Source organism: Barbus barbus, assembly GCF_936440315.1.
Source record: "Barbus barbus genome assembly, chromosome: 6".
NCBI classification, from domain to species: Eukaryota; Metazoa; Chordata; class Actinopteri; order Cypriniformes; family Cyprinidae; genus Barbus; species Barbus barbus.
In genome coordinates, this window is record NC_136734.1 from 24304190 (window position 1) to 24328395 (window position 24206).

At 38.2% G+C, this 24206-nt stretch overlaps 1 protein-coding gene across 11 annotated transcripts; it reads left to right on the forward strand.

Annotated features, from left to right (window-relative positions):
* Positions 1-488: 488 nt before the first annotated feature.
* LOC306870874 (ataxin-2-like) lies at positions 489-24199 on the forward strand. Of its 11 annotated transcripts, none has more exons than XM_079418354.1 (25): positions 739-1000; positions 2809-2842; positions 3097-3156; positions 3278-3349; positions 3486-3636; positions 8542-8556; positions 10448-10572; positions 10716-10807; positions 10913-11101; positions 11797-11963; positions 12843-13058; positions 14250-14432; positions 14510-14689; positions 14808-14915; positions 15592-15662; positions 15739-16076; positions 16329-16395; positions 17429-17569; positions 18508-18525; positions 19142-19214; positions 19456-19643; positions 21227-21353; positions 21784-22163; positions 22245-22419; positions 23492-24199. In XM_079418354.1, the coding sequence occupies exons 1-25, from the start codon at positions 882-884 to the stop codon at positions 23518-23520; spliced, it is 3318 nt and encodes a 1105-aa protein (XP_079274480.1). In that variant the 5' UTR covers positions 739-881; the 3' UTR covers positions 23521-24199. The 11 variants fall into 11 exon arrangements, with proteins under 11 accessions (XP_079274489.1, XP_079274484.1, XP_079274488.1 ...); XM_079418357.1 differs by having other exon boundaries at positions 19142-19208; XM_079418358.1 differs by lacking the exon at positions 8542-8556 and having other exon boundaries at positions 494-1000.
* Positions 24200-24206: the final 7 nt, after the last annotated feature.

Below are 24206 nucleotides of genomic sequence, written 5' to 3' on the forward strand. Positions count from 1 at the left end.
GTGAATCTCAAGACTTTATTTTACTACAAGCTTAGAGAAAAGAAACAAAAAAGGAAAAGAAATCTGGAGAACCATAAGAATTGGGTTTGATACGGATAACAATGTATTTTAACCACTGCCTGGACTTCTAAAGACAAACAAAATGCAGATTAAAACAAACAATCAAACAAACGATCAGAATAACTGCGCATAGTGCTTGAGGAATTTAACAGTATACATTACACCAGTCACCTGGCCTACTGCTAGTGTCAAAGCACGAGCGTTCAAAGTGATCCGTGCATTTGCTGAAAATAGTGCGCTCCACATAAGAGCAGCGTTCACCAAAACCGACATTTATTCATTTTCATTATCAATTAATTAACGTATCACGTTCCAGGCATATTTACAGTAAGTACTGATGATCATTTATCTTTAGAACAAATAAAACCGTCAAAAGGAGTACACACATTCCTGGGATGTGTACATATCCTTCCGCCACTTTTTGTGGCTTTTCAGACTGTTTAGGTCTATCGGTCAGTGCTGAAGCCCCGCGTGAACTGTGTATATCACTGGAAATATCGCACTTAAAATAACAAAGAAGCGAAATTACCGGGTTGGTTTTTTTTTGTTGACATTTAAAACATATGGATAGTCCGCGCTCTGGTTTTAAAACGGGCTAAATAGTCTCTGTTTAGGAGGAATTTAAATCTGCAGAGCTAGCTGAAGTAGCAGGCAGCGTTAGTGGAGACTTGAATAACTGGAGGAGTAGCTTTACACGCTGCTGTCACTAGATCAACTGTCTGCTAACCCGTCAAATAGCATAGTCTGCACTCGTCCGCGGTGAAAAACGTTTTCTCAAACAGTCAGAAAACTCTGCTCAAGCTGTCGTTTATGGGATCACCATGTCCATGAAGCCGCAGGCCGGTGGTAATCGCAAACCCGGCGGAAGCAACAGCGGAGCCGCTGCGGCCTCCGGTACCGGGGGAGCAGGAGGAGGCGTCGGACGCCAGAACATAGGAAGGTGAGAACCGAATCTGCAACATAACGGGGTTTTAATTTGGAGGACGGGCGAGCGTGAACCTACCGGGGATGCGGCATGCCTGCACTTGTGTCGTAGTTTAAATACGCAGGTTGTGAAGTTGCAGTGGTCGGGATTGAGCGCAAGTAGGCCGGTATAGGCCAAGTTCACAGAACAGATTCACACGTTAATGGGCACAAAGCCATCGCGGTTATAAAATAACAGCTGACAATATGTTCGTGAATATTTGAGAGGGGCGGGTTGTCTGCTATGGTGAACACGTTCAGGATGAATGTGTCATTTTGCCGGTGAAATATGACTATAACAGCTTTGGCACAAGACCGATGCATTATCCTTGCTGATTGTATTATGGGATTGAACGGGTTTCACATTTGAGCAGTTTTAAAAGAAATGATTCGCAAGCCATAAAATGAGAGTAGCAGCAGTGATATAATTCATCGTAGTGTTGTTGGCTAGCTAACTAGCCAACGTTTATTTGCTTACACGTTACTATCGGTCGCTCTTATCCGCATGACAGTCTAGTTTGTTGATCAATGTAATTTAGGAATAGCTGAAAATACAACCAGGAGCTCCTTAGAAGATAATTACATTATTTCTGCATCGTTTGCCTTTGACTTGTGTCAGTCCCAGCAAAATACATAGGTGGCTACAGATACGTCATACTTTTATCTTTCTACATCTGTCCAACGTTTAAGGACTGTTTAAACCTTTCTGATGGCCTGTGAATCGGCATTATGGGAATTCATCATCCCATATGAGAAGTCACATGTTAGTTCTTTCTGTGTCACTATTGGGAATGGTATTAACCCAGCTTCCGTTTTTAGTTTTCTTGCTTTTGGTTAACTGGAGGACACGGGACAGAATTGCGTCTTTCCCGTTACTGTCCAGTTGGGAAACGAACGTCAGTCGCGTGCGTTTCCGATGAGAGGCGGTGCGCGCTCACAAAGTCAGTGTCAACCTTGACGTTTCCAAGAGGTTGCGTGTATTAAATCCGTCCTTGCGAGATGACATTTGTGTAAGTGTGTTCCTTCAAAGCACATTGTGATACACTCATAATATTGATAGGATTTTTAGTGATCTATAAACGTACATGGAAATGTCTATTTCTACAGCTTGAGAAGTAGAGAGGCCTTTATTGGCATCACATAGTCACACTGCATGGTGAAAAAATGTCATTCTTCTTTACATGGAACAACAAGAGTATTATGACTTGTAGAAACTGTGGGAATCGTGAGTGGTGCAGTGAAGCCTTACACCGCCTGTAATGCAGCATTTGATTTGTACTTTGGATGCTGAAAAGGAGCTGTCATTCACAGCTTTTATTCTCCAATTTATTTTAATGGACTTGAAGCGCTTGATAGTTTGTACCCAGATCATGTGCACTGAACTCATTCTTGTTACATATTAGAGACCTCATTTCATCCAACATGTGTAGATGAACACTTTATAATTTAGGAGCTCTCATTCTTGCATGTTTGAGGTATAATGTTGTCATTGGCTGTGAATCACGTCCTTTCAGTGAAATGCTGATTTTTCCTAAACCTGTTGTTTGGGAACTTCACAAGCGCTTCTTTGCACAATGAAATGCATGAAGCATATGATTATCTGTCACTCCCTTGTCCTTGCATCTCTGGGAGTATGCCAGTGCATGTGCAATCGACAGCTCCATCGGTATCACATCAATTATTGTTCCTGGTAAAAAGGGGTTTTGGCTCTGCAAACTGTGTATACAGCATGTTAAACATGTCCATGTAAATGATCTCTTATCAAGCTGTTTCCTCTCTTCTCAGAGGACGCAACAATGCCAAAGGACCCTCCACTGCAGTGAGTATTTTTCAGTTTCTCTTATGTATTCATAAAATTGATTTTCTAAATTGACTCGCATTTAAAATTTCTCCATTTCAAGCTGAGAGAGAAAAGGAGAAAAAGTCCCCTTTTGAACACATTGAAAACTGCTCAACTAATTAAACTGAATACATACATATATATATATATATATTTAATTTTTTTTTTTTTTAAATAATGCTTTACCACAGCCCAAAAATATGTTTTTTTTTATTTTTTCAATTATCTTTAAGGTGGCCTTCAGTGGAGTTTATGCAAACATGAGGATGGTTCATGTTTTGACCTCAGTTGTGGTGAGTCCATATGCACAAGACTGAAAAAATGTTTGTTTGATCATATTGCAGCTGTTATATTTTTGTTTTAAATTTAATCACTCTCAAACACCATTTGGTTTTGTGCTTCACCACTCAACAGGGTACCAAATGTGAACTTAAGGTTAAAAATGGGTTGATCTATGAAGGGGTTTTTAAGACCTACGGCCCAGAGGTGAGGAGAGGAATTTCTTTGGCTGTAATCTCAAACATTTAAATCACTGGGCAGCAAAAAAAAAAAATCACTTTTATTCTACATCTATGCACTATGACATTTTTTCCTTATATGGTTTTGTTCTGTGCATCTCCAGTGTGATATTGTCCTGGATGCTGCACACAGGAAGAGTGTAGAACCTAATGTGGGCCCTCGCCGTGAGGATATTGTGGAGAGCATCATCTTCAAGTCCTCAGATGTAGTGGTAGTTCATTTCAAAGATGTGGACCTCAACTATGCCAAGAAAGGTGAGACCTTTGTCAAAGAAATGTTTGTCCTTGCTTCTATAGTGGTTCCTTTACAGGTACAGTATAAACTCAGATAAGATGTAATAAAGATGCTGTGTAGGTATGAACTGCCAAAGCAATTACTCTATGAACACAAATAGCAGGAAAACTGATCCATTTACTGACATCACAAAAAAAAAATTATCTTAAGGTCTTGTACATAATTCTACACATTGCAGTGTGCGACTTAAAATTATGTTTTGAGTTGGCATCAACCATCAGAATAGATTTTTCAAGACATTTTTTATTGCTAAAACTAGAACCATCCGTTATATTTCACTGCAGAAGAGGTGATGTGTATTTAGAGGAGTGCAGTATATGCATTTTATAAAAGACTGATATGATTAGACTCTGGTTGGCAATTAAAAAGCAAACATTTGACTTGCACCATGTGTTGTATTAGCCAGTTGGATAAGTACAAAGAACAGAACAAATATGCTTATGCAATTCTTTCTCTATGAGCTCCTGACTATTATAAAGTAATTTGGATTAAATAATCCTGTAATGTACAACCCACTAGTTATATCGTGGTTAACAACAGTTCAGTACCAGCTCAGTGGCAGTTTTACATATTTTAAAATATTTTAAAATATTTACATATTTTCAGTTCTACATATTTGATTTAGTTTAACATAATTTTTTTTAATTATCTATGATGGACTTTATAATTAGTCAGACACTGTCTCATCTTGTTTTGTTTTTTTTAACACACACTTCAGGTTAAGTTAGGGATGGGCGGTATATCGAGTTTGTACGATATAGCGATATATTTTTTTATGAGCGATACGGTGGGAAGGAATACCGTTAATATCGATATACAGTAGTTTGATACGAACGCATCTGAAGAAAATATCTAGGGTGAACACACACTGAACTGCTGCGGAGAAAGTGCATAATACAATTTGTTCTAAACATGTAACATGTTTTAAATGAAGGGCTTTAACACTAGAACCGTCACGGGGTAAATTTTACCCGTGGCTGTTTTTCAAATGTACATAACAGATTTTCAACAAAACATTCAAGTCTCCCTGTCATTGACTTTTACTAAAATTAAGTAATTTACAATCCAATGTTGTTAAAAATTAATTAGATAAAGCCAGATCAAAAAGTGGAGCATTTATACCTATGAGCGCCGCGCAGGTCAAATTTACCCACTATATAATGCATGTATTTTTACGCTGTCATATGCTTGCCGCTTATGTTTTAACATAGTAGCGGTTATCAGTTTCATAAATAAAGTAAAAAATGACTAAAAGAAGGCGGTTTATGGAAGGTAGGTATTAGAAACACTAAATGCCACGAGTGATGGAGAGTCTGATGGTTAAGTTATGCGTCTGGGTCGGCTTAGCATCTGATGGCTCATCTGACAGAGATTCAGACATCATATTTAGATGTTTTAGCCTAAGGTTACTCATAATTGGTCAAACTTTGGTTTTATTATTTAATTTTTGTTTTGCCATATCGTTTATTGTTCGCTACTGTGTTGCTATTTATTCCAGTCTGGCCGTTTCCTGAATAAAAAAAATAAAAACTCTGATATATGATGTAATGAATAAAACATTTTATTGGTGTTGTTCTCTTATTCAAATTATAAATTATATAACTAAACAAATTAATAATTGGGCCTAGGTGAAGCTGTGCGCTTTAATTTGTCATAGCATCATCCTATACAGCGTGGTGAATTATTATTGCTCATTATTGTCTATTAATAAGTAAATCATATTAATAAATAATACGTAGTTTAAATAACATGGGTTATCCTAATATATTGATTAATGACATTGTATTATAATATTACACCACCTAAATATTTACTACCTTCTAATTTTCGTTGTCAGGGCAGGCTCTTTTTTTTTTTTTTTTTTTTTTTTTTTTTTTAAGCTTACTGACCATAATGGATTGGTGTAGGCTGCATTAAAAAGTCTTGAACATAAAACAACAGGGTAAAAATATAGTTGACGACTAGACATAATCATATCATGACTTTAGACACTCCTTTGTGAAGACAGTGGCATAATACAATGAAATAATATGTTCTTTAGCCATATAAAAACAGTTGCCATGCGTGTGGGTAAAATTTACCCGCTGGCGCTTTTAGGTATACAGCGACCTCTGACGGTTCTAGTGTTAAAAAACTCGTAAGATATAGTAGCTTATAATTTCAGTTTCAAGCGTCTCTGACAGAAAGGCTGCGTGTGCCGCTGACAGAGACGTGCTATTTAATGTGTTTGAGATGTGCTAAATGCATAATTTGCATTTCACAGGTATATTCTCCATCTGTAAATGTTAGAAAGCCATGGAAATATTTCCATTTTGTTGTCAGAAGTGCATGAGCTTTTGCTTTGCGATTCTCCGCTAAACTTCACAGACTTCATTTAGAACGAGCGCCGCCAAGCGCATGCGCGCCAAACAGACAAAGTGAAAAATGAAATGAAAATTGACAAAAATGAAATAGGAGCACAATAACTCTGACTAAAATATACATTTTGCTGAAATATTTGTAATTAGACAATAAATGTGATATGTAGAATTTTAAGTGTATTTTTATGATAGCACTAACTGTAAAGTGACTAATGGGGTAATCAAAATAGCCTTTTTACTCAATTAGCCTAGTCTGTGCTTTTATTTTCATTTTTAGTTTAGTACATTTCACTTCTGCTTTAAAAGCATTAAGCATTGTTTTTAGATTGCAATGTTAGAATGTAATGTGATTTTAACACGTTTTTGCACATAATATTATGCCTACATGGTTACATTTACTTTATTTGTTTAATCCAAATACAAAATACCGAGAGATATACCGTATGCCGCAAATCAGCCAAAAAATACCGAGATATGAATTTTTGCTCTTATCGCCCAGCCCTAGGTTAAGTTAGTTGTTAGAGTTGAGTTAAAGACGGTCACTAATTAGAGGGTGTGGTGTTTTGCTGTTTGTTTGTAAGCATGAGCCAAATGGGTCTTATTTTCAGTGCAACTATTTACAGTAAATATGAAGCAACCATGTCTGTATTTACACTGTCAAATAATCAACCAATTGTTTTTGGTGGTGTCAGCTGCAGGTCAGATTTTGTTTAATATGTTTACAATAATTGTGTAAACATATTAAATCAGATATTTTTTAATGACTTTTTAATGCCGTTTTTGGTTTTTAATCTGATACATATTCAATATCTTGTCATTGTATCCAATTCTCCTTATTTCTCAATTTCATGTTATTAGTGTTTACTTGAACATTTGTAAATGTCTGGCTGTCAAATATCATTACAGCAAGGAAATGTTTTCTGTCTCTTTTTTAATTTAAACCTTCAAATGAATAATACGTACACAGGTCAGTGCACAAATAGTTGATTCATCATAACATTTTGGTGCCTCATACACCGTTTCCCCATGTCTTTAAACACTCCTGATTTTAGTGCCATTAAAATGTTTTAAATATGTGTTTTTTCTGCTAAGTGCTTTGAGGAGACTTCTTAAATTTTACAAAAAAAATGACAGTTTAGTGCAACGTAAGGTTGTTACGTTTGTTTACTTGTGACATTTTGCATTCACCAGAGGTGAGTGAGCGGTATGGTGTGTTTGATTTAAAATTTTCTGTGAAATATATGTTGAGATTGTGTGAACTAATTCTTTGTGCGTAGGGGTGTGCGATATGTATGGTCTACGATAATATCTGAATTATTGCTTTAACATTGTGCAAGCTGGCATTATGGAGTATGTCACTCTGCCAAAAACATGACTTGAGAGTATACATTTTTACTGTGTTATGTAAGCATTTATATGCCCAATAATTCAAGTTATGCATGACCATTTTTATCCCCATATATTTGTCTTATATTTTTATCATATGATGTGTTACACAAGCAAGAGTGCTTTTCCCAAATATTAGTAGGATTGCAAATGTGATACTGATAACAGTTCAATAAACACTGTTAAAATGGTTAGTTTTAGCCATGTTATTGTAATAATCAGCATTTTGATCGAATCAGTTTGATTACCCATTCCTAAAAACAGTCCCTTGCTTCATTATGTTGAATAAATTAGCCAAACAAATGCTGAGTGAGTGAGTGAATAACTCGCTCATTAAGACAGTTAACTTGCCGCCACCTACTTGTACCTACAGTACTATAATTAAAAAGCATGCAAAAAACACTTGGGGAAATATTGTCTACGTCCTTAGCGTATGGTATTCCTTTTTATTCATTTAGATCTGGAAAAAAAGCCCTAAATTTGACTTAAAAATGTGTAGGAGCCCTGTGCTTTTTGATACATGGAATAAAAGCTTAACCAAAACCATAAACTTTGTGATGTGCATGTAAATGTGGTCAGTGTTATGCAATCAGATCTGTGAGCTTTGCAGTGTCAGTGCAGACCTTGAAAAATATCATAATGGACAGTGCCTGCTGTAGTCCTGCAATTATGTTTTCATTACTGCTGAATAAGATGTTTATATGATAATTGTTCAAAGTGTGGTGTTAGGAGAGGGGATGACATTTTGATGGATCAAAGACATTGCAAATCACTCATTATAAAATATTTATAATGCTACTACATACATTAGGAATGCAAAACACACTTTTGAATGAAATTATCATTCCAGACATACTCCTGTGTGGTAGCTTTTTATCCCTTTGTTGAAAAATGTATTTGTTAAAAGCGGCTTTTTTTAAAAACGACATTTGCAACTTGCATTAAATTTGAAGTGTATATCTCCACTGCTCCTTCCATAGAATCTACAATCCAACCCTGTCTGCCTGTCTCTATCACTGTAGGTGCAAAAAATGCAGTGGTTGAACCTGGTCAATGACTTTATCAAACTGACAATTTTTTTTTTTTTATTCTGTCTCTTTCCCTTTTAAATGGTTGTAGTCTCATCAGATGCAGGTAATGCAACTCATCCTCTTCCTTTACCAGCATATTTTTTATGCAAAATCTTTTCAGTTGCTTGTGGCATTCTTTGAGTAGGTGAATAGTGCATGACTTGCAGGCATTTTGACACAGAGATGCTTTTGTTATTGTAACACTGATGCAGCCCTTAAGTCAGAGGATGTTGTTTTTGCATTATCCTCACAAAAGAAGCACATGGTATCAGCTTCTAAAGTGCTCTTTTTGTTCTGCATAGATTAGCCAGGTATATGAATGTTTGATATGACTACATTAATGCTATTTCTTCAAGAAAGCTCTTTTTTAAGGTAGGTTGAATGCTTCTGAGTCTCCTAATCACCTTTTTTTGTACCTACAAAAAAAGGGGGGGGGGAAACGCACATTTCAGAGTTCAATTAGAGGTAGCTTTTAGAGAAGGTTTGTGTTGTACAGTACTTCACCTCAGGAATTGTGCAATGTTAAGAATTTAGCTACTAGATTGCAGTTTTTTGCACTTGAGAATGCAAGGTGTTTACAGAAATGGCACAGATAAAAGAATGATCAGCTAGTTCATATAAAGATGAAATGGCATTTGCCATCATCATCCCAAAAGCCAAACAAGCAACACACAAGTGCCAAACCCACTCAAAGTTGGCTGCAAGTAGCTCTTACATTTTGATTGTCATTACATAATTATCCTGATTGTTATATTAGAGGCCCGTTTCATTTCATGAGTGTCACAATATTGCTTAATCTAAATAAATCCAGGTGGGAGATCATAATTCTTCAGGTTTTGATGATGCATGATTTTCTCCTTTTCTTTTATAAAATCTAATTGAATGAAAACAACATGAACTGTTAAATTCAGTGCAAGACATTCAAACATACTGAAAACAATTCAAATCATACTGCCATGAAAACTCTTATCTAATTGGCATTGTTTTTCATACAACAGCATTTGAAATCAGTGAAATGAAATGAGTTCTTTTCATTTATCAATTCTTCGAAACTACTGATTAAAATGCATGGCGTCATGCCAGTTTAACAAACCCACATGTATTGATTCTTTCCTAATTCTTGTTATACTGTGTTTCTTCTTGAGTTCTTTGTGATATACTCCGTTGAAGGTCATGTTCTCAGGAATCTCACTTTCCAATTAGTGCTTCTGTTCAATAATCAAGTTTATTTTGTAGTGTTAAGGTGCAGTAGCATTAGTAAAATTCAGTGAAATTTTACAGGCAAAAAGGTCTATTGTTAGTAATGTAGCAATGTATGAAGCACAGTGAACACAGATGTTACTTTTAAACCAAGCAGCTTTCTGTTGGTCAGTGTGGTGAATCCATGGGGAACCCACGGGAAAGTATTATGCCCTCATGCAAAATTCTGAATTGTGTGGATTCTTATTGAAATTAATGGGTTTTGCCTGTGAAAATTCAGAAAATGTAACCGCACCTTTGGTTTAAGCATCAGGATTTAATTAATTATTAGCAGTGACTTTACTCTAAAGGGAGCAATGTTTCCTATCTTGCTTTGAGAGAGGAAATACTCATTTGTTTTCTGGGTATTGTACAACAGCTTAATTCCTCAATGAGAAAATGAACAGGCTGTCAGAAAAAAAATACAGCTCCACCTTTTTTTCTGAAAACATGGCCTTTGAAATGTGTTTGTAATGCAGTGAGCTCAGAATCAAGTTTGTTGTCTTGTCTAAATGTGAGATCTTTACCCCTGCACCACCATTTGTGTTCATTTAGAAATCATCACCCATTTTCCATTTCATTATGTTCCACATATCTTACATTTGTTTTAATTTCTGTTTGATGTTCCTTCAATAAACATTTGTGTGCTTTTGCATCAACATGATACAAGTGATCTGAATCCTGTTGTTTGCCTTGTGTGTTGGTGTGCGGTGAAGACAACTTCACAGACAGTGCAGTAAGTGCCCGTCTGAATGGAGAACACAAAGAGAAGGATCTGGAACCCTGGGATGGAGGGGAGCAGCACATCTCAGGCAGCATGGAATCTCTTGATACTGATCTGGTTAGACAACAATCAACAAATCAGGCTTGACATATAATGTTGGATTATTTTAAAAGTATCATAAGCAGTAATAATGTTGAGATATTTAAAGCTGTTACAAGAGGTATGAAACAATCACATTTTTGTGATTGTCTCTCCTTCAGTCAAATGGTTGGGATCCTGATGAAATGTTTAAATACAATGAGGAGACATACGGTGTGAAGTCCACCTATGACAGCAGCTTGTCCTCGTACACGTAAGTCCTCTCATTTGTGCTATAAATCACCTCTGAGTATGTCCATTTGTATAAATACTAGGTATGTGTTGTATCCTAAGTTGTCTTTTTTCCTTTTGTTTCCAGGGTTCCTTTGGAGCGAGACAACTCTGAGGAGTTCCTCAAGCGGGAGGCTCGTGCATCACAGCTGGCGGAGGAGATCGAAGCCAGTGCCACCTACAAGGCCCGCGTGGCTCTGGAAAATGACGAACGCTCTGAGGAAGAGAAATATACTGCTGTGGTTCGTGGAGAGAGGGAGCTTCACAGCCTCAACAGGTGAAAGCGATTTTTATTGCTGATTTAAAATGATACTTAACTGTGAGTTTGGTAAACAGTTTCTGAGTTTCCTGTATTTCTCCATTCAAGAAAATAGGAGTAGGTCTGCATGCCTAAAGTAGCTGCTTGCCATGTATACTTTGATTCATGTAATCACTTTGATTAACTTCAAAGGCTATGCTCAGATTGAAATATATTTACATATCCCTGGAGAATACAAAAACTATTGCTGGTTTTAAATGGCAACTTGTTGCATGTTATTTCCTCTGCCCAAATTTTGCGCAACAGTTATATTTCTTTCCTCGGTCTGTATCAACGCAGGCAATAGCAACAAATGTCTGCAAATTTATTGTTGTTCTGCAAGATTTTGCAGACGATATAGAGTCTGCAAAATGTATCAGCGCAGTGGCTCAGCGTTCCTATCATTTCAATAGGAAACCACACAAATGGGAACTTTGCTTCAGGGCAAAAGATATCCCCTTGGGGAAAAAATGTTGCTCCAAGTTGACCAACAACTGTGCTTCATCCATTGACACTGGAAAAATGACCTTTGCTAATGTGACCGCACCTTCACAACAGTTTTTAGTTGTTATTAGTTGGTGCAAGAATGTATTTATTTTTTCAGTTTGAAGAGCATTGCTCAATTAGTTTAATTTAATGCAGAGTTTTCCTCTTAATTCTGTTTACTTCAACAGGGAGAACAAATACATTCCCCCTAGTCAGAGGAACAGAGAACAAGGGATGTCATGGGGAGCTGGTCGTCAAAACTCACCCAGATTGGTGCAGTGCAGCCCTGGGCCACCCGCACCCAGATCTGGACCTCATGACTACAACGCAATGGATCAGCGTGTGGTCAATGGAGGTATAAGATGATTTTTTTTAACTCTTTGTTTGTACCTTGACTTATTTTGGCTCATGTTGGGTATCCAAAACAGCTAGTGACTAGTGTTGTGGTACCTTTATGACACAATTAAGGTTACTTATGTATGCAAACAAACTGTATGTTTGGTTATGCAGTTCTGAAGCCTTGAAATATTATCAGCGGTGGTTACCAGCACAGCTAGACAAGCAATGTGCTGATATTTTTTGATAGATGTCTCAAAGTTTTCCCTGGTGTCACTTATATTGGAATCACTTCTTATCAGCCCCTGACACAGAACTCAAAATTTCCACTTAAAATATGAAATTAATATAAAATATGAAATTAGCAACAAAAAAAATCTATTCCCTTGGATTTTTATGTTATCTATTTATCTGTTGTTCCCCTCTTCACTAACAATCGATCTACCAAATCATCTCTCTGGCTTTCAGTCTTTTCATGATAAAAGGATTTGGGCAAGGGAGTACTGCAGGCCAAGACTGCTGCTGTTCCAAGAGAATCTGATTGATCTTTCCAAATGTTCTTTCTTTGAAGTCCTGTTTCCCGGTGTTTTATCTTTCACTGCTTTAGAATTAACCAAAGAAATCTCAACATGTGATTTGTTGCATTTCGTCCTTGTTGTTTGGTGTCTTCTCATTCCTTCTCAACTCAACCTTTCTTCCCAATACTCTTCCATTACCTTTCTCTGGACCTTTTCTCCTCGCTAGTGACAGTGTTCGTATCTAAACTGCTCATTCTATAAGGCCTTTAAGCGTTTGTTTTCCTATTAATTTTACATGCTCATTTGTTTCCTGTCCTTCACTCTCTTGCTCAAATGTAGTTTTTCTTTCCTCTCATTTCGACTCATTTCATCTCTATCAGGTGCACACCCTTGGCCCTCACGCTGCCCATCTCCCTCCTCTCGCCCTCCATCCCGTCACCAGTCAGGCCCCACCAACTCTCTCCCGGCCCGGGCGGCCACGCCCACCCGGCCTCCTTCCAGACCCCCATCCAGGCCCTCTCGGCCCCTGTCTCACCCCTCTGCTCATGGCTCTACAGGGCCCCTGTCCACCATGCCCAAACGCATGTCTTCAGAAGGTATCAGAAATTCCAGACGGAGCAGCCATTTTGTTGTGGCACCATTGCTCAGGTTCAAGTTTTGCAATCCAAATGCCTGAATTAAGGCTGCCACTAACAGCTGTGGGACTTTCCTGGTGTTTAATAAAAGGACTCACTCCTCTTCTTGTTCCATTTTCTATTGCTATCCCTGTTTTTATGCATGATTGAAGTGAATTTGGGGCACGTTTGACTCACTAATTTTCTGCGGTGTGTTTGTAAGTGTTGCCGTTGTGTTTTGGCCATGGGGACACCACTGGCAATGCCCAAGTGTTTCTTTCCATGTCTGACATTAGCTTGACATTCATTGTGTTCTCGCACATCAAATGAGAAACTGTCACAGCCTCTTTAGTTTAAATGTATTTCAGGTAGATTGATTAGAATTAACATTCTTATACATCAACATTTCATGAATACGGAGAAAGGCACATGACGTGGAGGAAAAAGTGTGGCAACAACAAACTAAGAATTTGTTTCCACGACTTATTAATTTGTGGCTACAGTGTACAAATTTTTGCTACATTTTAGTTAATGTGGCTTCGTTGTACTAATTCATTCTCTCATGTTAATTTAGTTAAAGCATGGCCGCATTTTGCTAATTAGTTTCCTAGTTTTAATTTGGTTAAATCATGGCCACTTTGTATTAATTAATTTCCTTGTCTTAGTTCAATCATGGCAACAGTTTACTATTTTTTCCCCCTGCTTTAGTTTAAAATAAGGCAACAAATTATTGCAATATGACCACAATTTAACCTAAACAAAGGAATGAATTAGTAGAAAGCCCACAGTTAATAATGTGAGAATAAATTCTTACTTTATGGTCACAGCATTTTTTTTCTTTTCTTCTTCATGTGATTTGGTACTCCGTATATGGCAGTTACTGAAATGAATGACTTGCTCAAATTTGGTTAAAACTACATTTTCTGGTATGTGTCATAGCGTCCAAGACATTTATAAACCACAAACTGCTGTTATACATAGTTATGAGTGTGTTTGTTTGTTTTTTCTAGTCTTTTTTTTCCCCCCAGTTTTTGCTTCATATTTGGTATTTTGAATGTCACCTACACAGCAACTGCTTGGAGAGAGCTACACACTACACATTGGTGAGAGATGCCCTAAAGGGTGTGTATTTCTTCCTTCAAAGCACACTCATCCCTGTGTTTGTGAATGCAGGTCCTCCAAGAATGTCTCCCAAGTCACAGCGTACTCCTAGACCTCATAGAGTGGCCTCTTGCCGTGGCGGTGGGCCGCCTCTGCCTGATTATATGTCCCAAGGTGCATCGGTGGAGGTTTCTGCTCCCCCTCCTACTCGCAACAGTCCTTCTGGGGGAACCTGGTCATCTGTTGTCAGCGGTGGTAAGTAGATTACAAAGTTTCAGTCTCAGTTTCATTCAGAATGACTTGCTGACTAATTTTTTCCACTTCCTCTTTAGCACACAGACCTCGATCACCTCGACAAAATAGCCTTGGCGGAGGTGCTCCAAGCCCCTCCTGCTTGTCTTCCCCTCAGGCTGGTACAGTGCCAGTAGATTCAGCGACAGCTTCCACAACCGCGACGTCACCCACAGCAGCCAATCCAGCCACCAACCTGGAAGCATCTCCAATTGAAGAGGGTAAGGATGTCCCTTACACAATATGTGCCATTTTAGGGCCTGTTTAATAATGTGCTATGAATTTCTTCTGTACCAGATCTCACAACAGACCTGCTTTTTGTTAATTTTTTTTAAATAGCCAAAGAATCAAGAGTACTAGAGACAAGACAAAATTCTCCCAATGCCAACAAGGAGAATCTGAAACCTATTGAAGCTTCTGCAAGCATCGCTCGATCCATCGGAAAGGGTGTGTACCTGTGAAGATGTCATGCTCTTTATCATGTATAACCAGACATTTTTAAAAAAAGCTGTTTTTGTGGCATACGATTTTTGCTGTGTTGACAAAAAGCAAGAAAACAGAAATTGCCAGTTGTCAGTATGAATTAGGGATTTGGCTTCTAAGAATTCATTTTCTTGTGCTGAATTGCTGACACTGTAAATATAGATAGAGCGGGAAATTACTTTTTCAGTTCATCTTAGAAATCATACACAAATTGCCGTACAAATGTAGGTACAGCATATGCATCAAAATAGGGCTGATCCAATACCTGATTTTCATTATTTGAATTTCCAATAATTTTTCTTGTATCTATAGAAGTGAAAAACTAGTGTGTTCTCTTGTTTTTCCACTCAAATATGGTGAAGAGAGAGTTTTTAACCATAACTGTAAAAAAGCATACAAAAAATAACTTTCTGTTGATGGTAACTTGCTGCAGACTACAGTGTCTAACACTGGAGTGTCTGATTTTCGCCTGTCATTTCTCCAACATTATTTTGTGTGACAGTAGCACTGTAGCTAATGTGCGCTGGATTAGTATATAATATCAATATTTTATATACCACATTTATCTCCACTATGGTATATTGCAACACCACTGTATCAAAACTGAAAAATCTAATGAAATTGTCATTTGTTTTCCTAGGACCTCCCAGCATGGCTCCAGACCAGAGGAAACAAATAGATAATTTAAAGAAATTCAGTGTAGATTTTAGGGTAAGTTTTATTTCTCTCCTATTATGCGTGTTTCATAACTGTATTTTCATTTATTGAAGCCCTGCATCATTTGTAGTTGCAGTCTAGCTCAAATACAGATCCAGTTTTTGAGCCCAAGACTCCACGGGACCTCACAGAAAAGCCGAAGGATCAAGCAGCTGAGAAGAGCACAGTAGATTCAGCAGGACCCAAAGTCCCCATGGAGTCTGCCATTAGTGAAGAAACCTCCACTGCTATGAGCGTCGCCCCAGCAGGAAGTAAATCTGGTACACCTTTGCTTTCTCCTTCCTCTGCTGTACCTGAGCAGAAACGAGGGCCTGATGTGACGTCTCAAGGGGTTCAAACCACCTCTCCTCTGGCCAATGCTGCTGCAAAAAACAAGGATGAGAAGGAGAAGAATGACCCTGTAGCAGAGTGAGTCAGCAGAAGAAAATGGAAACGCTCTAGCATTATCAGTGTGAATCACTTACAGAATTTGTTGTCAAAATGATGAATTAATTTTCTTAAAAAGATAAAGTTGCCTAAAAGAGTCTTTCTCAGTAAAATGATCCTTATCAGATTTGAGTCAAAATCAGATTGCATTGTCAGGAATGTGTTCATTCCACTGAGCAATATTCTTGTCGTATTGTGAATAAAACAACATTGATTTGTTTATGCATGTTTTAGGAGTGTTAGAAAATCTACTCTCAATCCCAATGCCAAGGAGTTCAACCCAAGGGTATTTTGCTCCCCTGTAAGTAAAATAATTTCTGAGAAAATGTTGTATCTTAAAGGGATAGTTTACCCAAAAGTGAAAATTGTCTGTCTTTTGTTGAATATAGATATTTTGAATAATGGGGACGAGCAACTATTTGGTTACATTCTTCAGAATATCATGTTCAACAGAAGAAAGAAACTCATACAGGTTTAGAACAATTTGAGGGTGAGGAAATTATGGCATAATTTAAAGGTGACATATCATGAAAATCTGACTTTTCCAGGTTTTAAGTGCTATAATCAGGTCCCCGATAATCAGGTTTTCACCAAACAAGAAAACGTGAAAAAGATTAACCCAGTAACTTTGTTTTTGTAAGCCTTTTTCTGCAAGAGTCTGAAAAAACGAACACATCTGATTTCACTCCCCTAGTGACGTTGCAAAGGGATCTCTCTATAATATTACCGCCCCTTAATCTGTAAGTTTCCACCTTTTGTAACTCGTGTGTTTTTAACATAACTTGTATGTGAATGAGAACTTAGTTTAGTACTCACATGCCTGTGACAGCCGCTTTCTGTCCGTGTGCTTTGGCTGTGTGTACTTAGAAAACTGTATATAAGAAGTTTAAACTAATATGGTTTCAGCGCAATAAACAATCAGAACCAAAACATGTTTTTTTTAGCAGGTACGATCTGTAATGGCGCAGCTCTATTCTGGAAAAGGGGCAGGGAGCAGCAGCTCATTTGCATTTGATGAGATATGCTCCAATACAGCGTGTTTCTGCTTCCACTTAAAATAGGCATTTTCAAAAGGATATAATAAAAGATCTGTGGGGTATTTTGAGCTGAAACTTCACAGATACGTGAGGACATCTAAGGCTTATATTACATATTGTAAAAAGGAGCATAATATGTCTCCTTTAAATTTATTGGTGAACTCTCCCTTTAAGGTTTCGGTCTCAAGTTGTTTGGTTTTTCCATTAGGTTTTCTGGAAGATGGCAAACAAATATAATATGGAAATGTACATGTTTGTATATTTATCTAACTTATTTTATTTGAACTCTTTCCTCAGCCTAAACCAGCAACAACCCCCACTCAAACCCGGCCCCAGGGTCAGCCCAGCCCTTCCATAGTAGTGCAGCAGCCCCCTGCAGTATATGGCCAGACCATGTTCCAGATGTACCCTCTGACACCTGTCAGTCCTGGCGTTCAGGTGAGCTCCATTACATGAACCTTTCTGTTGGTGTAATCTCATTCATTCTGTGCATGGAAGCCCACATCTATCCCAAAACATTTGTTTTTATTTTTATTCATGTGCCAAGATCCTTGATGTCCTGATTGCATTCATACTTCAGCCATCCCAACTACATTTTCATTTGTCAGCTGCATTTCATCGGCATGTATATCCAGCACACGATTGCTTTCGTTCAGTGAGAAGGGCCAGTAGAGGCCCGTTCAGGCTAAGTCTAGTTTAAATAAAATGGCACAAATTCTGTGTAAAAAATAATTCATAGGTGTGCACTAGTTTACTTTACAGTATTGTGCAAAAATGTGGACTTACCTTAAGGTCAAGAACATGATCATGTAAAAACGATTTGATTGGTAGCATGCTATAAACATTTGGAAGGAGCTCATGGTTCGTCATCAGCCTGAGAAGTTGCACCTCACTGATGTTTGATATTGTATTTGCTAATTTACTCTGTTGCACTGACCAAAATAAAAGCTTTACTATTATATATTGTGGAAAGATGCATTTCAGCAATTGCAAAACTCAAAAGCGACAATTAGTCTATTTTCCTCTACAGCAGGGGTGCCCAACCCTGTTCCTGGCGATCGACTGTCCTGCAAAGTTTAGCTCCAACTCTAATCAAACACACCTGAAGCATCTAATTAAGGTCTTCAGGATCGCGTGAAAATTAAAGGCAGGTGTGTTTGATTAGAGTTGGAGCTACACTTTGCAGGACAGTCGATCGCCAGGAACAGGGTTGGGCACCCCTGCTCTACAGCATCATTTAAAAAGCATCATTGTTTCATCTTTAATCACTCGCACATTTTCTAGAAAATGCATCTTTTACTGAAAAAAGCAAATGATTATCACACTAAAGACTCGTTCTTTTTGTTTCTTTTCCCTCTTTCCTCTCTCTCCATTAGAAAAGCATTATCTGGAAGGTTTGTGCAATTCTAAGCTTCTTTTTTTCTACTGAAAACGTATGAGATTTTTATCTGCATTAACTGACCAACAGTTGTTGGTTTTTCCATTTCTTACTGCAGCTGATCAGTTTTATTATTATCTTTTAATACTGTTGTCAATAAACTGATTTTTATACGTTTACCTTGTCAACTAAAATGTATTAGTACTCTTTTCTTTCTGTAAAATTAGTCTTTTTTTTTTTTGTTACCAGTATTGAAGCTTTGTTTGCATGAACACTTGACCAGAAAAGGAAAAATCCAGAAAGTTGTGGCTTTATGTCAGTCAGAAGCATTAATATGTGTATTCTTGCAGTAGAGGACAGAAGTTTGTTGGCACATCTTAAAAGTCATGTCTTTAAGAAACAGTACATGGGGTTGAAAATATTAATCCACAAACATTGAAAATGTTTACAAATAGCTTTTTCCCATGAGCACTGTGGGCTATAAGAGAAAGTGCTACAAGTCAATTACGGTGGTAATCAACAGAATATAATACACAATAATTTTAAGATGCATTCAGCAAGTGTTCAAGACTGTGAAAATCTCAGAACATAGATGTAGTTCTGCATCTCATGTTCTGCTCCTCATCCTTTAGCCTCCAGCCATGTACCACGTTCAGGTTCCTCATATGACCATGAGCCAGACCAAGCCCTACAGACCAGGTAAAGGTGAGAATGCTTCACTCTCACAGTGCATGTTTTTTTTATACAGCTGCTTAAGGCTATTTTGTCTCTTCGCTTGTCATGAGCTTTTTCGGTGTGAGGGAGTTATGCTATATGCTTTTGTGTATTGATTTTGTATAATATTTGCAGTGCTCTGCAGTTAGGAAATAAGTGCAAAATTATTTTTTTTCTCTCAAACAACAACATGCCCATTTTATTCTCTCTTATTTGCTGTATATGATTGCAGTACCAAACATGCCACAGCAAAGACCAGACCAACATCACCCACCTGGCACGTCTACAATGATGCATACAGCTGCTGGGCCGCCCATTGTGGCACAGAGCCCAGCCTACTCCACCCAATACTTCACTTGTAGCCCCCAGCAGTTTGCTAGCCAACCTCTGGTACAACAGATGTCCCACTACCAGTCACAGGTACAGTGACTTTAGAGGTCTCATTTCTAATGAAGAATTACTAAATAAAAAATTCCCTGCATCCAAATATGCTTACCTCTCTACTTTAAAGTGGACAAAAAAACAACAACAGTATGCGATATTGGTATGTCTAAATGCATAGTATAAAAATTTGTTCAGATTATGAGCTCATCAACTTTCAAGTAATCGACTCGCATTGCTTTCATATGCAACTTTTAACCACCACATTCCTATTCACGATCATTCATGAAGATGGCACCAGTGAGAACAGGCAGAGACAATGATAGCTTTAGCAATTAGCCTTACAGAGTGCCAAGAAGCTCTTTCAGAAAGGCAATTTGGAAAACAAACGCATAATACTTACTTTGACTGGAGCTGACATTCACACCAAAGCGTTGGTATTAATTCTTAAACATTTAGGGGACGTTACTGATTTTTGTCCGGGATATTTCCTTCGAAAATGAAATTTAACCACAGTGTCCTCGGCTCAGATGAGGGGAGATTATGGAGACTCCTATGTTCATTAGTGCATCCCAAAACACAACACTTGTAAAGCCTCTTTGGTGCTGACATTGTATATATCCCCAGTAATCGTCTCACTCAGGGCTGTGTTTATGCTAACAGGGCAGAGAGCATCACAAATTGGCGGGACTTTTTCCCTTCAGTGACGTGCACAGAGGGAGAATCTGAAACAGCTTGTTTGGAGAGACTGTTCATGATTTATTGGTTTTATTAAAAAATTAGTTGGTGGATTTTTAACATTATAAGCTGGTCGTTTTCACACACTGCAGCCACACAACTGTGTTCAAACGGCTTATAAAAGTGATTTTTGCATAATAGGTCACCTTTAAGTCCATTTTCTGCAAATTAAAATAATCTTAAAAGAAAAGGTCCTTTTTACAGATAATATTTATAAATGAAGTCTTTCACTTCTCTTGTTTAAAGCCCGAAACACACTGCACAATTTTCAGCTGTCCCAGATGAAAGAGAAGGCATCGTGAAACAATCATGGTGATTTCTGTGATCGCGGCTCCTAATCGGTGGTGCTGTGTCGTACAGTGAGAGAGGTTCAAAGAAGGTCATTGTCTTGTGACCAGAGATAGCCTACGATAATTTTCTGGCAGTGTCATAAATACTAATTAGCCACCTCGTAAAATAGGTACGAATTGCCGTGAAATCAGGCTCGAAATACAGCATGATCATCGCACATTGCTACTTTCCATATTTACTGAACAACCAATAACAATGTGACATGAAATCACCAAGATAGCGCTAAAACATAAAACAGCTTACCTCAAGCTCTTATGCCTTCCTCTTTCGCTGCTTCCACTTTTTTCAGCACACACACAAACTACAGCTGCTAAAGTGTGATTTTATCATGCTCTTTTTGTTTACCACTAATGCATGTTGATAACGTTTTATTCTTCTATAGTAATGTGCATTGTAGCGTACGAGTCAATAGGTGTCATCATTGTACAGTCTACACGTTGTAGCCAAGATTATTAGATCCATGTCGCACAGTGTGACATGCAATGATCTTATAGGATTGCTAAAATCATGCAGTGTGGTTTCCTGTGTTTCAGGCCCAGCATATGTTCAGTCCAATGATTCAGGGTAGTGCGAGGATGATCACCCCCCCTGGCCATGCTCAGCCCAGTCTGGTTTCTTCTTCCACCACTCAGTATGGTGAGCAGATGCATACTATGTATGGTAAGAACTCCCGCCAGCACAAAGCCTAAACCTTGCCAGCCCATTTAAACTCTTTACTATCATACAGTGCATCTGTGCTAATTTTACAATCACTTTTTATAGCTTCTGAGTGACAGCAATTAATGATGGTCTTTGTAATGAGTCACACATTAATGACTCAACAAAATAGCATCTGATTTTTCTGTTTCTGTTATGGTTTCTTTGTATTACATTTTTAATTGTAGTTATATTTATAATTATTTTATATCTAACAATTTAAATGTCAGTTAAAAAACTCATTCTAAAAAATAGACCTTTCTGAGTATGTTGTTTGTTTATTTTTATTCTGTAACATTCATATACATTTTTATTCTGTAACCTTCATTTATTTTGCGTAAAGGCAGTGATCCCACAAATAATAACTGCTTGTATTTGTCTGTTTGTGTTTCAGTGTCACCTACCCCTATTCCTCAGCAGTTTCCCCACCCAAGCTCTACCCTTCACCCTCATCCGCAGCACCCCCAGCCCTCTGCCACCCCGACAGGACAGCCGCAGCAGGGTACTCAGCATGGAGGCAACCACCCGGCCCCCAGCCCTGTTCAGCATTCTCAGCACCAAGCGGCGGCCGCTGCTGCCCAGGCCATACATCTGGGAAACCCACCACAGCAGCAGATGTACTCAGCCTTGGCACCCACCCCGCCTTCCATGACCCCCGGCCCCAACCCTCAGTCTCCTCAAGCCAGTTTCCCCTCCGCTCAGCAGGCTGTCTACATCCACCCCCAGCAGGTGCAGCATGGGTATAACCCTAACCATATGGCTCATATGCAGCAGGTTAGTGTTTGCGAGTTAGACACCAGGATTATAGAAATGCTAAGAAATACTTAAAAATATTCATTCATTTTGTCTCTAAAGGCCCACATGCAGTCAGGGATGGTGCCGCCACATCATGGCACTCCTTCTCACCCCCCCACTATGATGTTGATGGCCACACAGGCTCCTGCTGGCCCGCAGTCTGCGCTGACCCAGGGTACTCTCAACCCCATCCCCGTGTCTTCAGCCACACACTACTCCTACACTCTCACCCCTGGTAAGGGCCTGTCTCAGATCAATTCAACACATATCAGAATCAGAAAGAGATTTATTACCAAGTATGCTTACACACACAAGGAATTTGTGTGAATTTCTATGACAGAAGAGCTTCCGATGAACAGAGACAACAGCAATACACGGATAGTAAAATTAAAAATAAAGATAAGATGCACATATGTGTCAATATAGTATGTAAATATACAGTGGTAGCCAAAATTATTAGAACATTAGTATTTTCACCAGCTAAAAATGTTGGTTTTAAGTCAGTTATTTCTATCTTTTGCTGTAGTGTGTCAGTAGGAAATATCAGTTTACATTTCCAAACATAATTGTAATAATCCAGTGAGATTTTTGTTTGCACGAGGAGTCTGATAACAGCCAGTGCTCCACACAGAGATCTGATTTCATCATCATCCAGTCTGTCTGGAAAGACATGAAGAAACAGAACAAACTGAGACAGACTAAATCCAGAAGAACTGTGGCAACGTCTCAAAGATGCTTCAAGAAACCTCCCTGTAAAGCTACAGTACTGTTAAAGGTTTTAGGCACTTGTGTAAAAATGTTGTAAATTGGGGATGCTGTCAAAAATAATGTCATAAATTTATTTTCTTTTTCAATTAACTTCCATTAACTATATTAAATCAACATTTGGTTTGACCATCCTTTTTGTGTTTAAAGCAGCTTTTGCCCTCGGAGCACTGTGCATAGTTTTTCAGGTAGCTTTGCAGGTAGGTTTCTTGAAGCATCTTGGAGATGTTGCCACAGTTCTTTTGGGTTTGAGTTGTTGCCTGTATCTCACATATTCCTCTGTTTGGGAATAAGGCGACTCGTCCCACTTGAGTTTAATGTGTTTTAACAAGTGATTCTTAGAGACTTGTGTACTTCCATGTAATCTCAAAACCAACTTTTATTGTCATCTTTTGTATGAAAATGTAGTGATTGGCCAGTTCTATTTTGCCTGTAATGTTTGTTGCTTACTGACTTGGGTTGTTAATTGTAAATGTGTACCCCTCCCCCTCCCTCTTCATTTTGCTATGGAGGTTATAATATAAATCTGTGTTTTTGTTCAGTGCAAGGTCACCATCAGCAGCAGATGTAGAGGATGAAGATCAGAAAACAGCAGTCGATTTGAGTGGCTCCTGATCTTCGCAGAGTTATCTGGCCCCACCTACCACTTACTGGCCAACAAAACTTTACCCGTCTCTAAACTCCCCTAAATGGCCACGAGAACCTCAATCATGCTGCTCTACTGCTACCCACCACCAGTGATTAAGAAACGCATACAAGCAAAGATGTGGTGAACTCTGGCTTTTTTAAAAATACAAAAGAAAGACGAGGGTTTTAACGAGGAATCATTTTTCACGTTTCAGTGACACTAGAACTCTTGCAGGGGGTTCTAACAATAACAAAGCCCAGATGAGTGAGGAAACTGCATAAATAACTGGAACATTTCGTCTGCACCTAAGTTAAAGATAATTCTTCCGTATATTGACAGTATTAACATTACTGTTAAATGCTGCTGCTATTGCTGTGCTCAAGACCTTGGGGTAAATCAACACCAATAAAGTGAAGTGGTTCTAACCAAACTTAACACAAGAAACTTCCATTAATGAAGATGTTCGGCAAAAAAAAAAAGCAGATCAATTATTTATTAATTTAACCTGATGGCAAAACCCCATTAGACTTGACCGTTATAAAACTGTTAAGTTAAAATAACTTTTACTTTGTAGATAATATAAATGAATTTAAAAAACATTAAAAAAAGTTTTAAAAACTTTACACGTC